This window comes from Vicia villosa, unplaced genomic scaffold (genome assembly GCF_029867415.1).
Source record: "Vicia villosa cultivar HV-30 ecotype Madison, WI unplaced genomic scaffold, Vvil1.0 ctg.003770F_1_1, whole genome shotgun sequence".
Classification (NCBI taxonomy): domain Eukaryota; kingdom Viridiplantae; phylum Streptophyta; class Magnoliopsida; order Fabales; family Fabaceae; genus Vicia; species Vicia villosa.
The window spans coordinates 1-17,319 of NW_026706294.1; the positions used below are offsets into that span (position 1 = coordinate 1).

General features: G+C 36.0%; 1 protein-coding gene across 1 annotated transcript; it reads left to right on the forward strand.

The window, feature by feature from the left end:
• Window positions 1-3,446: 3,446 nt before the first annotated feature.
• On the forward strand, window positions 3,447-4,232 carry LOC131641469 (light-harvesting complex-like protein OHP1, chloroplastic). The gene is made up of 3 exons (XM_058911762.1): window positions 3,447-3,681; window positions 3,774-3,896; window positions 4,014-4,232. The coding sequence occupies exons 1-3, from the start codon at window positions 3,505-3,507 to the stop codon at window positions 4,080-4,082; spliced, it is 369 nt and encodes a 122-aa protein (XP_058767745.1). The 5' UTR covers window positions 3,447-3,504; the 3' UTR covers window positions 4,083-4,232.
• Window positions 4,233-17,319: the final 13,087 nt, after the last annotated feature.

Consider the following 17,319-nt stretch of genomic DNA (forward strand, 5'->3'; position numbering starts at 1 on the left):
CACCCTTATTTCATGTACTCTGAATAATTGTTTTAAAAATTGCCGCGGGGTTAGTAAGGGGTGTTACAGTGGGCACTTCTTTTTTGTATTTGCTAATATACATTTCACTAAGGTCGTAGATAATAACCATAGTGAAATATACCTAGAGCGAAAGGGTTCGATTTCAAGCACCAACAATTTTCCTCTTATCTTGACAAAATGGGTATATCACCACGGTTCTTTTAATCAACTGTGGTGTAAAGTTCAATCATTTCATCACGTTTCTATTTATCAATCATGTTGAAAGGTGTTATTAATTTATATAAAAGAGAAATTGTCTTTCACCTCAATACATAACAGTCGTCTCTCTCAAAAGAAAACCCTAACATGTATTTCACTCGTCTCTCTCAAAACAAAACCCTAAAATATATGTCACTCGTCTCTCTCATATGGAAACCCCAAACTTAGGCACAAACCCGTCTCCTTCAAATCTTAGGAAATGGATACCTTTAAGTTTCGTCTTCTCTATAGTTTATGTTTCTAAATCTTTTTATCTATTATTGTTCCAAATTTATGCATGAACTCGTCTTCTTCATAATTTGTTTTGAAAGAGTTTGCATCCTGAATCCTTTACTTGAGATATCGTAATTCCTATTTATATCAATTAAATATAGTATTGAATTTTTTTAATGAAGATTTAGAATTGATTGTATACAGAGACGCGAAAAGCAACATGTTAAGCACAATGTCCAAGACATCCTATCTCAGACGGTTTGCTTAGAGAAAGTGAGACCCCACCTGAATATTTGTTAGACAAATGATCTCCCTTTCTAACAAATATTGTGCAGACAAAATCTTAAGAATCAAATGATCTCAGACGGTTTATTCTATTTGTTACGTATGTAACTTGTCATACACATTACAATATTATGTCTAACATCTTATCATCCGAACAAAATATCTCATAATAAACCTTTTCAATTCATTTCCATGTCCATTCATCTTTTCGAATAATTTTGTGATATCCAAATTATTGAGATCATTTGATTCTTTAATGTGTGTAACCTTAGCTTTTCATTCCCTACACATATATCTTAAGATTTTGTCTGCACAATATTTGTTAGAAAGGGATTTCCCTAAATTTTCTAACTTGTTAAATAAGTGGAGAAAAAGTGTTTACATGAATTCCACGGTTTCACCAGGCTCCATATGAAATTGTTCATACTCCTCTATCAACATATTAATTTTAAAATGCTTAATGTCTTCGGTACCCTTATAAAGAACCTGAAGAGAATTACACATTGATTGTGCATTCTTATGATGTGAGATAAAGTAATATGTTTTAGCTCCTAATGTGGAAATAAGTATATTTTTTGCCTTAAAATCATAGGATGCCTTTTTGGTTTCCTAATCTGACCAGTCATTTAGGAGTTGTTGAGTGAAACACCATTGACTTCACTTTTGGGAATAAAAGGTCTATCAGTGATGGATATCCAAAGCATTTCGTCTACCGATATTAAGTTAACGTATATATCGTCCTTCTAATAAGCATAGTTTTTGCCTTTGAAAATCGGGGTTCTACTGTACGCTCCCTTAGAACCATTGTTACTCATATTCTTAACTTTTAGAGTTGATTAGATCAGATTAAAAGACTAGCTCTGATATCAATTGTTAGGCGAGAATATGAGAACACATTTTTTAGAAAGAGGCGGTGGTTGAATAAATCTCCTTAAAATTTTGGCCTATTAAAAATTTGTTTATTTTTAATAACCAGAGTTTTGAAAATGATTCTACGGCAAAAACACATGCGTACAAAATATAAGCTTTTGGACGAAATGTACACAACACTCGATCAGTATACAAAACTGAAAATAGATGAAACAAGTAGCCAAAATCAATCAAGAGATTTATTGGCTTACTATCATTCTACACAAGTTGTGTACAACGAATAATTTCAGTACAATAAGAATTCTAAAATTACATTAAGAGTGACTCAACTCATAGGCCCTATTCAGCAAAAAGAGCTTCATTCATTAACACATATATGGACCTGAACTCCTGGATATAGTTGGTCCGCATATATAGGAGTATGACATCTTCCGTCATGTAAATCGCTGATTACATCAAACAATTGCTCGCACTCCACACTTGAAAACCAAAAAAGGTTCTAATCGTCTCTTCTATATAATCGTGAGCCTAAGGGTGTGTTTGATTCGGGGTAGATGGAGAGGAGAGGATGTAATATTTTTAATTAAATGCGTTTGGTTCAAATTTTACGATGGGAAGGGAGTGGAGGGAAGCAAAATCCCTCCAACATACTTTTTGCATCCCTTAAATCAGAAAACAAACTAACTAAGAAACTTTATTTTCTTTGTAAAAAAAAAAGAAACTTTCTTTTTCAATGATATATTGAATAATAATTTCAGTCTTCGTATTCAATAGAAAGTGATACTAACCACAATATTATTTGCAACGATTTGATATTTGTGAGATCCCATCAATGCTCTTTTATGTATATTTACTCCAAAACTTTTGTGAGTGAATATTAAATTTTAAAATTGTCCTTACCTTAGTATGAAACTTCATCCTCACACCTCAAAGTATTATATATTAAGGGATTCTATCATAAAAATAGCGATTGACTGATAAGCTAGCTGATAGCTGATGGCTGATGACTGATAGTTTATAACTTATGACTGATGATTGAAACTAATAACTGATAAGCTAATTGAAGTGTTGGTAAAATTAGCGGTTCAAGTAACTTATAAATGTAAAAAGACATAAAAGATATTTAATACATAATTATTTAATTTAAAATTAAAATAAATTATAAAGAATAAAAATGAGTTTATGCTAAAATAATAAGAATAAAAAAGGAAGAAAAAATGATAAGCTGTAAGCTATAAGCTAAAACGCTATTTGAAATGCGTCTGAAAAATAAGCTATAAGCTATACACTAGTTATTAAAAGACCGTTACCAAATAAGTCTAAATTGTCATATAAACTTATAAGCCATAAGCTATAAGACATAAACTCAAAATTATGCATTACCAAACAGAGCCAAAGAGAATATAATAAATCATATCATAACAAATACCAAATACTCTAGATTATTATAAAATGTATTTGGTACTAGTATCACTTTACTTAATTATTTAAAACACAAACATATTTAATTAATTACTTTAATTTTAAAAATATATATTTTAAATTTAGTTTATAAAACTACAAACAAAAATAACTTAGGAATGTATTTGTAATTATATTAACACTCAAAAATTATAATAATAGTCTCACACATTTAACTTTAGATTAAAAAAATATATTTGAAAAAAAGACTAGATAGAGTAATTTTTCAACTATTTTTGGTTTATCACATCTAGTTATCTGCCATTGTTATCGTTACACGTATCAAGTATGTCAACCCCATCTTCTTCCATTTTGAACCACACAAAAATAAGTACAAAAATGCAAAGAAAAAAAAGTAGATAACTCCCAGTGTTGAAGTGGTTGCAATTTTCAACCATGGCCATGGCAATCTCATCAACCAAATTACCATCTTCCTTCATATTAGGAACCCCATCACTTCACTCTACAAACCACCAAGTTTCATTTCTTCAAAACCATAACTTGAATTTATCATCATCACTTCACAAGAAGAGAGTCTCCTTCACTGTCCAAGCAGTCAAAACTCCTTCTGGTGTATGCAACTTCATTTTTAAGTTCTCTTACTTTTTTGTTAATTTTCATTTTTTTTTTTTTAAATATTGTTATTTATGAAGTTGAATTTTCAGGTTGAATTTCCAAAAGTACAGCCTAAGTTTAAACCACCATTTCTTGGGTTCACAAAGACAGCAGAAATATGGAATTCTAGAGCATGCATGATTGGACTCATTGGAACTTTCATTGTAGAGCTTGTAAGTATCTTCTATGGTTATTATTTTAATCACACTTTGCATTTTGCAAATGATAAATGAGCATTAAGTATTATTCATTCTAGTTTAGTAATTGTGTGAGTGTGATGTGTTTTGTAGATAATACACAAGGGAATACTTGAAGTGATTGGAGTTGAGATTGGAAAAGGTCTTGATATTCCTCTTTGATTAATCATGTAATGTAACTATTGTCACATGTATTTCAGTTAATTTTTTTTTTTAAAAGGTTGTTATAAGAACATGTTTTCTCATTTCTAGTCATTTGGCTACATCAAAATTTTGGCTTAAGAGATGCCAATACAATTGTGAATGGGGTGTTGCTTGATTAAATACATGGATATACTCTATTAGTTAAATAGTTTTAAAAATGTGTCCTTTAATTCTGTACTTAAATGCTTTATCATTACTTAGGGTGTATAAAACAAATGTAATAACAAAAGTTAAGGAGATCATGTATTAGAATTTAAGTAAAAGTCATTGATTCATAATTTTGTTTCTCTAACAGTGAGTAATAAGTATATAGGTCAAGTAATATCAGCAGTGTATATTGTTTTTCCCTTGTATTAGCAAGTTAGTTCTAGCAAGTTAGTTTGATTAGTGGTTGTAAATGATATTTGTAATTACCATTATGTTAGAAACGCAGTTAGTTAGTTAGTTGGTTGTAATTATATTAGAAAATTTCTTTACCCACCTCCCTATGGGGGTCACCCCCAGCGAAAACCCAAAACTGCCTCTGCTTCGGAAATGAACTTCCGAAGTTATTTTTTTTTTATTTTTTTTTTTTGACTTCGGAAATGCATCTCCGAAAACACCACTTTTTTGGTATTTTCGGAGATGCATCTCCGAAGTCATAAAAAATTCAAAACCGTGAATATTTTCGGAAGTTCATTTCCGAAAATATTTCTGCATATACAAATTTCCCTCCTTCACTATTTCATCATTTTTCTCCAAAACTTCTCAAAACCCTCTCTAAAACCCAATCAATCTCCATCAATTTTTCGCCCTAAAATCAAGTTTCAAACCGTTGATCACGTTAAAGGGAGCATAGAAAACTACAATTTCAGGTAAACATCTCTCATTTCATCCCCTATTTCACTACATTGATTCAACAAATTTATGCTGAAAACTGATATGGTTCGGAAGTTCATTTCTGAAATATATCACCTAATAAATTTCGGAAATGAACTTCCGAAATATGCCCTGGCAGTTAAAAAAAAAAACAGTTTTGGCCAATTTTGCTAATTTTTGCATTTGTTAGGTATGGTGCATCCGGACAACATTGTGCAAGACGATGGAGTATTAAATCCGGAAATTGTCAACGTTAATAACGATCCGATTATTGACGCTACTCCCATGATCAATGCGGTCGATGTTCGGCAACATTTTACAAATGATCGGAGTTTCGGTAGTCGAGAACAATTGATTGATTGGGTTCGGAAGGAAGCTAACAAACATGGATTTGGAATTGTTATTTTAAGGTCGGACAACGGAAATAGTAGGCGGAAAGCTTTCGTTGTTTTGAATTGCGAACGGGGTGGTAGATATGTACAATCAAACCGGGTGCTAAAACACGAGGACACGGGATCGAAAAAGTGCGGGTGTCTGTTTAAGTTGCGTGCCACTCGGAGGGTTGATGATTTGTGGCGGTTAACCGTAATTTGTGGAATGCATAATCATGCCTTGGATGTCAAGTTACACGGGCATCCAATGGCGTGTCGTTTGTCCCGCGAAGAGAGAAATGTGATATCGGACCTAACGATAGTCAAAGTGGCGCCTCGCAACATACTTGCCGATTTGAAGCGTAAGAAACCGGATAGCGTTTCAAATATCAAGCAAGTTTACAATGAACGGCACAATCTCAAGGTTTTGAATATGGGCCCTCGGTCGGAAATGCAACAACTTTTGAAACTTCTAAGCGATAACAATTATGTTTCAAGCTTCCGAACCTCCGAGGACAAAGTTACCGTGCGTGATATTTTTTGGACTCATCCCGAAAGTATCAAATTGTTCAACACATTTCCAACCGTTCTAGTCATGGATTCGACGTACAAGACAAACAAGTATAGGCTTCCTCTTCTAGAGATCGTCGGTGTGACCTCGACGGACATGACTTATTCGGTGGGGTTTGCTTTTTTGGAGTGTGAAAAAGAAGAAAACTTTACGTGGGCCTTGGGAATTTGCAAGTCTTTGTTAGTTGATCAAGAGGTTATGCCAAACGTCATTGTCACCGATCGAGACAATGCTTTGATGAATGCGCTCGATACCGTCTTCCCGACATCGACCGCGTTACTTTGCCGGTATCACATAACTTGCAACGTGAGAAGCAAGTTGAAACCCGCGGTTGGGACAAAAGATAGGCCGGATGAAAACGGTAAAGTTGTCAAAGCCGGTGTTGTGGTTGAAAGGATAATGTCGGCATGGAAGGAAATTTTGGATGCACACTCCGAAGAGGTGTATACCGAGAAATTGGTACACTTTAGGTCTTTGTGTGGTTCCATTAGGACATTTTGTCATTACGTCGAATCCACCATTCTTGACAAAGTTAGAGAAAAAGTCGTGTGCGCTTGGACAAATCGAGTTAGACATCTTGGTTGCACCACGACTAACCGTGTTGAATCCGCACATGCGGTCTTCAAGAGGTGGTTGGGTGATAGCAAGGGAGATTTGTGTCGGGGATGGGACACCGTGAACCAAATGCTTGAAAATCAACACAATGAAATTCAAACATCGTTCGGTCGGAGCAAGACGGTTATGGAACACCGGTATAAGGGCCAAATTCTATTCTCCCAATTGATTTACAACATATCTCGAACGGGTTTGAATTTTTTGTTTCATGAAGCTAAGCGGTCGGAGACCACGGGGCCCGATAGTTCATTATGTGGGTGCACCATTAGAAAGACATACGGCCTTCCATGTGCTTGTATACTTGCAAAAAAGAAGAAGTTGAATTCACCAATACGCATGGATGAGGTAGCCGACCATTGGAAGAAGCTTCGTTTTGATGATTTTGACCCGCCGAAAGAAAATGACTCCAAAATCACCATCTCCGACGTGTTGGAAGTGATAATGGAGAAGTTTGCTAAAGCGGACGACACAACAAAAATGCACATAAAAGAACAATTGCGAAAGATCGCATTTCCGGAGACCACCGATTTGAAACCGCCATCTCAACCAGTTAAAACGAAAGATGCACCGAAAAAGTCCAAAATTACACAAGATGACACGTCAACAAAACGATCTCCTTCGTACTTTGAACATGTTGATACATCGTTCCCGGAAATTCATGAGACACCGAAGTCTAAGTGTAGTGGTAACAAAGGAGCCCGTATTTCGAAGCCACCTCGTACACCGCCGATCAAAAAATCACCAATTGTCTACATTGATGAGATGCCACTTTTTATGCACAAATATATCGATAACATCGTTGATGTTGGAGGCAACGACAATTGTGGTTATCGGGCCGTTGCGGGTTTGCTCGGTAAAGGGGAAAATAATCACACTTTAGTCCGACGGGAACTCATTGCGGAGTTGACTTCGTATCGGGACATTTACGGCCGACTATATGAAAATCAAGAAAAGTTTGCAAAAATTCATGATGCACTTGTTCCATCACTTACCGGTATCGCTCCGGTTTCGAAGTGGATGTCATTCCCCGATATGGGTCATCTAATAGCAAGTGCGTATGATATGGTGTGTATCGATTTGACGAGATTTGGACTAAGTGAGACTTTCTTTCAACTTCATAGTCGACCGCCGTTGGACGCGTCGGGCCGCATCATATGCATCGGGTATCTACGATCGCGGCACTTCGTTCAAGTGTTTTTGAAACCGGGTTGTCCTATACCGGCTACTTCTTGTCAATGGACGGCACATCGTTCAAATGAGGCGGAGACTTGGCCGGATCCGTTCGTTTCGAGGATGGCGGAGTTTGAAGAAATGATGAGCAAAGAGCGCGAGCAAAATAGAGAGCGGTCGAAGAACGTGCCTATTTTGGACTTAGGATCCACCGATTGGTTCGTGAATTTTAGTTCGTTCCGGATCGTTTTTGTTTGTAACGATCATTTTTTGTATGTATTGTTGTTTATCATGTAAAATCGGACCGATTCAATACATATATAATACAAGTATGTTTTATGTTGTCATTGCCTATTTTATGCCTATTTTGTATGCTTTTGGTATTGTTTACACAAAACAGAATGCAATGCACAAAATGCAAAATTCACCTCTGTTTCTGCATAATTCGGAAATGAACTTCCGAAATATACATGTCTGGAGCCTATTTTCGGAAGTTCATTTCCGAAATGTCCCCTGAGGCAGGATAAGGTTTATTGGGCCATCAATGCTCCAATAAGTCTATAAATACTACACACTCTTCTTCATCCTCTTCACACCACAAAACACAAATGACACAAACCTACCCCCACCTAGCATTCGTCTACTTTGAAACCGGCTACCCGATGCCGTTCCAATTTCGCTTCTCGCGCGACACGCCGTTTGCGGAATTGATATCGTCGCTCAACACGCTTTTGCGCTATCCCGAGAATCGAAAGGTTGTCAAGCTCGAGTACCGCTCGCCATCGCTTAACGACGAGGGAGGCATTAAGTTCACACCTTTTGAGATCAAGAACGACGAAGATTTAGCGGTTATGTGGACAACGTTCGACCGATTTTCTTCGAAAGGCCCGATCGAGTTGGACGCCTAACTTCAAAGATCGGCGGACGACGTTATCAAAATGTTGACTCATCCCCACCTACCCGTGTTCAACAATATGTAACTTTAATTTTCAGTAATATTATCGTTGTAATCTTCACTCGATTAAATAAAGCGAATCGTTGTTGTTTTTCATTTTTCTTCTGTCCAGACATAAATTCGGAGGTTCGTTTCCGAATTCCATCATGGGGGTGCGTTCGGAGATGAACTTCCGAAACACCACATTTTCTGATAATGTAACTTTATTTCGGAGATGCATCTCCGAAACCAATATTTTATATTAAAAAAAACACGTTTTCGGAAGTTCATTTCCGAAAACACCTTTTTTCCAAAAAAAAAGTACCGTTTCGGAAATGAACTTCCGAAACAAGGGGTAATGTTGTAAATTCACCGGGGGTGAGCAAGAAGGTTAGGAGGTGTGTGAAGAAATTTTCTTATATTATATTCAAAAGCTCATATATAATTAGGCCTCGTGTAATCAGTATAGTTAAAGGGGAAAAATACGATGAATGGGAAGTTTCTCACAAATGGCTAAGTTTCAATTCTAGTATGGTGTCATTCGGCTACATCTATTCTAACAACTTTTCTCTTACTCCACTAGTCATCTTATATTTGGGTTTTTCTCTCCTTCACCAAGCTTCAAAGAGGCTCTTATCGTGCCTACACCAAACTTCACATAAGCACTTTGTGTGTCCCTTTCATCTATCAGAAATTTAATAGTTACTAAATGACTAGGAGGAAATTGTATCAAACTCAAGCTTCTCAACTCCTAAATTCACCCAATCAACAAATGTTTGAAACAAAGTTTCAATCAAACTCCATAAAAACAATTTTCTATTATGGAATCAACAAATTGAAGGGATAATTTTTTCCCAAAAGTTTGTCGCATTCGCATATACCTCAAATTACTCCAATTTTCAAAATTGAGGAAGACTGTTTCACCAACATAAAATCAGAGGAGTATGAATCTTTGATAGTTCAAGATCAAATTTTATTTGCAGGACTTCTTTCACTACTATAAAAAAACACATTTTACTTCATACATCGAGGGGTTTTAACTCCAGTTATAGAGATGAGAGACGAGGTAACGAACAACGTCATGAAAACTTACCACTTTACTCCTCGGTTACTGAATAATCGAGGCCATAGTTGAAAAGGTAATAGGTTCGATCCCCAACAACAACATTTTTATATTTTCAAAACTAGTGTCACATACCTCGGTTTCAGTCCAAAATTCGAGGGTATATTTAAAAAAAACTACATTATTTACACAGAATATTAAATTACATTGTTTACACATAAATTAAAATATAAAATTTTAATCTACAAGTACAATTTTTTAACAAATTTGATGTATCGTCATCATTTGAATAAATCCAAATTTTATTGCATACCCATTGCTTTTCAAGTTGAATGGTTTTGCAAGAATCCAATTTGTGAAATAACATAAAAAAAGTTAGATACATAACATAAAATTCCATTCTAATTAAAAGATAAGATATTACTTAAGAACATCAACTAATTCATTCTTGAAAGCATAAAATTGATGCTTTGAAAAATGAACAAATATGAAAGAAACTTGAATAAAAACTAGAAGTATTGGAGAGATTTTAATGATAAGAAAATAAGATAAATGATGAGTTGTAGAATGCTAGAAAAACATTAATCATTGTAAGATATGTTTCAAATACAACATGGTTTTTCATATTATTATTTCCAAAATCAACTTAATAGGTTATATGTTCAAAGAAGTGGTAGTGAAACAAACAATAGACATTAGATATAAACTCAACTAGATGGAATAAGATGAGATATGTAAAAAAAACATAATCTAAATGTTAATGCATTGTTAATGCTCTGTTCTGTATTATTGTCTTATTGGCATCCATGCTTGGCTAAAACATAATAGCAGCTGAATGTAATGTATTGTACTCTTGCAAATATTAAAAAGAACAAAACAGGTACTGAAACAAGATGTTACAAGGAATGTCATGACATTAACCATGACATCGCGCCTGCAGAACTGAGGAAGGAAGATTCAGTTTTGGGTTTAAAAGATACAAAATATTCTATGTGAATATTATGTAATCCTATGTGGCGTAGTTTTAAAGGTCAAAGAATCAAGTCAGAATATTGAAGAATCAAATCTAAGATTGATGTTTCAGCAGTTACTAATTTAGGAGATAAATTAGGTAACTATTGATCAAAAAGCCTTGTTTGTAGCAGAAGAAATCTGCTGATTTGTAACAGCAAGGAGTGCTGCGTTTTTAAGCCCAAGTCCAACTAGGATCAGGATATATATATAGGAATCTTTGTAGCCTTGAAAACCTAACGATCATAATGTAGTCATTAGGGTTTGTTGTGTAAGTGAACCACCCAGGTTGTGGGATGGTCACTGATTTGTGCCTCGAAGCCTGTAGGTAAGAGGTTTATTATATTCACTCAGAAGCTGTGAAGCAATGAGTGAAGATTGTGTTCTTGGAACTACTCCATTATGTATATTTAAAATGTTGGTAATTAAGCCGTCGATGCAGTGGCTGTGTTGTTAACTGCTAGACATCATTGCTATGGTTGGGAGTGGAATGGAGATATTCCATATCTAGGGAGAACCTAGGTAGAGGGGTCATTGGGTAGTGATTAAGTGAGGAGTTGTAAACTGGGAGTTTAGCTCTGAATTGATACTGCTAATAGTGGACTTCATCCCTGGCTTGGTATGCCCCCAGAGTAGGTTGATTGAACCGAACTGGGTGAACAATTCTGTTGTGTTGTTTATGTTTCTGCATTGTTTATTTGTAAGTTCAGTTTGGATGTCATAACATCGTGCATGACATCAGTGTGTGATTTAATGACTGTGCTAACACAGAATCTCTGCTAAGCAGATTTGTTAATGGTAACTGAACTGATATGGGATCCTAACACTTCCAGACTTCTGGATGTTAGATGTAATAAATAATTGAGGGATCTGTATGTACTGCCTCAGCCAAGCTGATGATAGACCAGATGTCACAACATCGTATATGACATCTGGGGTCTGTATTACCAGAATTTCAATTGGTATCAGAGCTGGCATCCTGTCTGTTTCTGGATGAGATCCATGGGAGATACTTTCTGGTTTTTGGAGGTAGTTGATTGTTTGAACATTCATGTTCATATTGAATGGTCCCTAGAAGTGGAGGATGGACCTATGTGTGGAAGACTGGACCAAACTGACCATAACAGGTGTATTCTCTTGGCAAGGGAAGATGGTGTTACTGATATCATATTGGTTAATGCGGGAGTGAAGAATTTGGGGTGTTTTATTCAGCATATAGCAAGGTACAGAGAAGAAGATTGTCAAAACCTTCATGCGGGAGTGAAGTTAATGATAAGGTATTCTTTGTGCTTATCTGTTTCTTTCTGGTCAGAATATTGGTTAGGTCTTGTTGTGTTACTTGAAGAAGAAGCAAGCATATTGTTGGATTGTTCAGCTGCAATTCTTGGATGTCATGCTTACAACTGGTTCTGGGAATCTCTAGGGTTATATGGTTTTCAACAGAATTTGTAGCAGATTGTTTTCAACTTTAGTACAAGTGTCAAAGATACTTGAGATCTTTTCTCAAGTCCACTCATAAAGGCATGGTTATTGAGGTTGAAGAGGTTCATATGATCAGTGTTCCTCATGTTCATCTGCAAAGTTGTTTGATAATCCTCAAGATTGTCAAGAATTGGGTGTTCCAAGACGAAGGAACTGATTGAAGGATAGAAAAACACTTAGAAAGGGGGGGATTGAATAAGTGTGACTTTAAATCTTGAACGATAAAAATAAATGCACAAATATTTTTATCCTGGTTCGCTGTTAACGAAGCTACTCCAGTCCACCCCCGCAGAGATGATTTACCTCAACTGAGGATTTAATCCACTAATCGCACGGATTACAATGGTTTTCCACTTAGCCGCAACTAAGTCTTCCAGAGTCTTCTGATCACAACCTGATCACTCCAGGAACAACTGCTTAGTTCACTCCTAAGACTTTTCTAGAGTCTACTGATCAACACGATCACTCTAGGCTTAGTTCACTCCTAAGACTTTCTGCTCAGCCAACTGCCAAGACTTCCTGCTCAGCCAACTGCTAAGACTTCCTAGAGTATACTGATCAACTGATCACTCTAGTTCCTTACAACTTAATGTAATCTATTCAAGAGTTTACAAATGCTTCTTAAAAGCGATAATCACAACTGTGATATTTCTCTTACAATTTAAGCTTAATCTCACTAAGATATTACAACAGCAATGTAGTGAGCTTTGATGAAGATGAAGATTCTGAGCTTTTGATTGAACAGCATTTCAGCAAGTTAATTTGAATTGTCTTTGTTCAGGATCGTTAACCTTGCTTCTCATCAGAACTTCATATTTATAGGCGTTGAGAAGATGACCGTTGAATGCATTTAATGCTTTGCGTGTTCCGTACAGCTTTGCATTTAATGTTATACGCTTTTGTCAACTACCTCGAGCCTTGTTCACGCTGTGTCTACTGACGTAGCCTTTAGTAGCTTTAACATTCCTTTTGTCAGTCAGCGTAGTCTGCCACGTGTACTTCCTTCTGATCTGATGTTTGTGAATACGACGTTTGAATATCATCAGAGTCAAACAGCTTGGTGCAAAGCATCTTCTGATCTTCAGTGCTTCTGAGCGTGATACCATCTTCTGATCTTCAGTGCTTCTGATCTCATGTTCTTCTGATGCTTCCATAGACCCATGTTCTGATTCTGCTTCGACCATCTTCTGATGTCTTGCCAGACCATGTTCTGATGTTGCATGCTGAACCATTTGAGACACATCTTCTGAGCGCTGAATTATGCGTACTCTTTATATATATTTCCTGAAAGGGAAATTGCATTGGATTAGAGTACCACATTATCTTAAGCAAAATTCATATTATTGTTATCATCAAAACTAAGATAATTGATAAGAACAAATCTTGTTCTAACAATCTCCCCCTTTTTGATGATGACAAAAACATATATAAATGATATGAATTTGCGATCAGAAAGAGTAGACGGCAAAAGACAAATTACACAGCTATAGCATAAGCATATGAATATGTCTCCCCCTGAGATTAACAATCTCCCCCTGAGATAAATAATCTCCCCCTGAAATAAATACTCGAAGAACTTTGATAAAAGACTTCCCTGATTATTTCGGTAGAGACGATCATATAAGCTTCTGCCTTCAGAGAATTCATAGCTTCTGACTTCTGCTTCCATTGGACAGCTTCAGAACTTGAATTTCTTTAGATCCTTAGAACACTCACAGCTTCTGATTTCTGCTTCCATCGTGGACAGCTTCAGAACTTGAGTTTCTTTAATCTTCAGAACATTCACAGCTTCTGACTTCTGCTTCCATTCAGGACAGTTTCAGAACTTTGAATTTTCTGGATCTTCTAGAACATTCACATCTTCTGATTTCTGCTTCCCTCGGATAGCTTCAGAACTTTGAATGTCTACCAACATCACTTCATGCTAGATTTGTATCAGAACATTGTTGAATGTACCAGAGCATCATCTGAGCATCTCTACATCCTGACATGTTACAGAACAAGAACTAAACGACAAAAGTCAGCATGAACGAGTTAGAACATAAAATGTATATTCAAATACATGATATGTATCAGAGCCAAATGTATCAGAGCATTTAGGCTAAAAACATGTATCAGAGCAAATAATGTATCAGAGCCATAACATTATATGTATCAGAGCAAATAGAATTTTGTCAGAACAGGATAGACAATGATATTCAAATTCTATTATCAGTGCTTCTGATTCATTCTTCTTTCTTGCTTCTGATCTCTGAAGCTTGACAGCACTCAGCTTGCTTCAGTTTCCATGGTTTTGCTTCTAGTGTTTGCTTTGATGATTTTCTTCACTTCTCTGTACCTGCAAAACACTTAAACCATATAGAACTTGCAGTTCTTGTTAGTGAATGTGTGGGAGCCTTTACCCAGCAACTGATAGATTTAATCAAATCATTTATCATTTATCTTTCTCCCCCTTTTTGTCATAACATCAAAAAGAATATATAAAAAAAATTCAGATGTATAAAACGACAAAAGAAAACATTTACTGGAATGTAAAACACAAAGAAACTTTTTCATTGATCAGCAAAAGAGGATTACAAGAAGAATGCAGGAAAACAAAGAGATAGGAAACCGAAAACCATTTTGAAGAGTATTTAAAGGAAAATAAAATGAAACGAATGATGAAAAGCATTTAATTTTACGTGACGTGAGGAGAGATAATAAAGACGAATGAGGTGACTAGCACAGTTACCTATGGTCGGCGTCCCTTCAACTGCACGCGCGCTTATCCATGAATAGTAACGACAGGTTTACCATCCCGAGATAAAGCGTAACAGCTGTTTTGCTTTAAAAGAGGTTCTGAATCAACTTAGACAATGAAACGTTAGTAATAACCGAATCATAATTTCTAAAAGAATTCAATCAGAACTTCTGATTAAAAAAATGTTCCACATTCATTTCAGAAGATACTCATACATGAGAACTTCTCATCTTCTCATTCTGGGCATAAATCCATACTGATGTTCTTCAGAATGAACTTAAACCTATCTTCAGCCAGGGGTTTTGTAAAGATGTCAGCCCATTGATGGTCTGTATCAACAAAGTTTAAAGAAATAACACCCTTCTGAACATAGTCCCTTATGAAATGATGTTTTATCTCAATATGTTTAGCTTTTGAATGAAGAATAGGATTCTTAGATAAACATATAGCAGAAGTATTATCACAGAATATAGGAATGTTACTCTCAAATATCTGATAATCTTCTAACTGACTCTTCATCCAGAGCATCTGTGTGCTACAACCAGCAGCAGCGACATATTCTGCTTCTGTTGTTGATAGAGCAATAGTTGCTTGCTTCTTGCTGTACCAGGAGATCAAATGACTTCCAAGAAATTGGCAACTTCCTGAAGTACTTTTTCTTTCAATTCTGTCTCCAGCATAGTCAGCATCGCAGAATCCTACTAAGTTGTATTCTTTAGATTTTCTGTAAACTAAACCAACATTAGTAGTACCTTTCAGATACCTTAGAATCCTCTTAACAGCAGTTAAATGAGATTCTCTAGGATCTGATTGGAATCTAGCACACAAACAAACACTGAACAGAATGTCAGGTCTAGAAGCAGTCAGATATAGAAGAGATCCAATCATACCTCTGTATAGCTTCTGATCTACCTTCTTACTTACCTCATCCTTACCTAGGATGCATGTTGGATGCATAGGAGTTTTGGCTTCTTTGCAGTCTAGAAGATTAAACTTCTTCAGAAGTTCCTTCACATACTTGGTCTGGTGAACATACGTTCCTTCTGATGTTTGATTTATTTGTATTCCAAGGAAATACTTGAGTTCTCCCATCATGCTCATTTCAAACTCAGCCTGCATAGACTTAGCAAACTCCTTTCCAAGTGTAGCATTAGATGTTCCAAAAATAATATCATCTACATATATTTGACAAATTAAAATATCCTTTTCAAAGGTTTTACAAAAGAGAGTAGTGTCCACTTTTCCTCTAGTGAAACCATTATCTAGAAGGAAAGAACTTAAGCGTTCATACCAAGCTCTGGGAGCCTGTTTCAATCCATACAATGATTTCTTTAGTTTAAAAACATGATTAGGAGACATAGAGTCTTCAAAACCAGGAGGTTGATGGACATAAACTTCTTCATCTATATAACCATTTAAGAAGGCACTCTTAACATCCATCTGATAGAGAGTAATGTTATGTTGAGTGGCAAAAGAAATTAATAGACGAATAGACTCTAACCTGGCCACTGGTGCAAAGGTTTCTGTGTAGTCAATCCCTTCTTGCTGACTATAACCCTGAGCCACCAGTCTGGCTTTGTTCCTTACCACTTCACCTTTCTCACTGAGCTTGTTTCTGAAGACCCATTTTGTACCGATTATATTGAATCCATCTGGTCTAGGAACAAGATCCCAAACATCATTTCTTGTAAACTGATTTAGTTCTTCTTGCATAGCAATTATCCAGTCTGGATCTTCTAGAGCATGATCAACAGAAGTTGGCTCGATCAAAGATACAAGACCTAATTGACAGTCTGCATTGTTTCTAAGGAATGCTCTTGTTCTGATTGGATCATCCTTCTTTCCAAGAATGACATCTTCTGAATGACCAGAGATAAGTCTGGATGATCTTCTGACAGATGGTTCTTCAGAAATGCTTAGATCCTCCAGAGAAGCTGATACTTGATCTTCAGATTCTTTGCTTCTGAGAAGCTCTGCTTCTGATGCGTTGCTTCTTGGCTCAACAACTTCTGATATGTCAATATCACAACCTGCAAAATTATCAACTTGCTTTGGTTTTTCAGAACCAAGCTTATCATCAAACCTGATATTGATTGATTCTTCTACAACCAATGTTTCAGTATTGTATACTCTGTAGCCTTTTGAGCGTTCAGAATATCCAAGAAGGAAACACTTTTGAGCTTTGGAATCAAACTTACCAAGATGATCTTTAGTGTTCAGAATAAAGCACACACATCCAAAAGGATGGAAATATGAAATGTTGGGCTTTTTATTCTTCCACAATTCATAGGGAGTCTTATTAAGAATAGGTCTGATAGAGATTCTATTCTGAATATAACATGCAGTGTTTATTGCTTCTGCCCAGAAATGCTTAGCCATA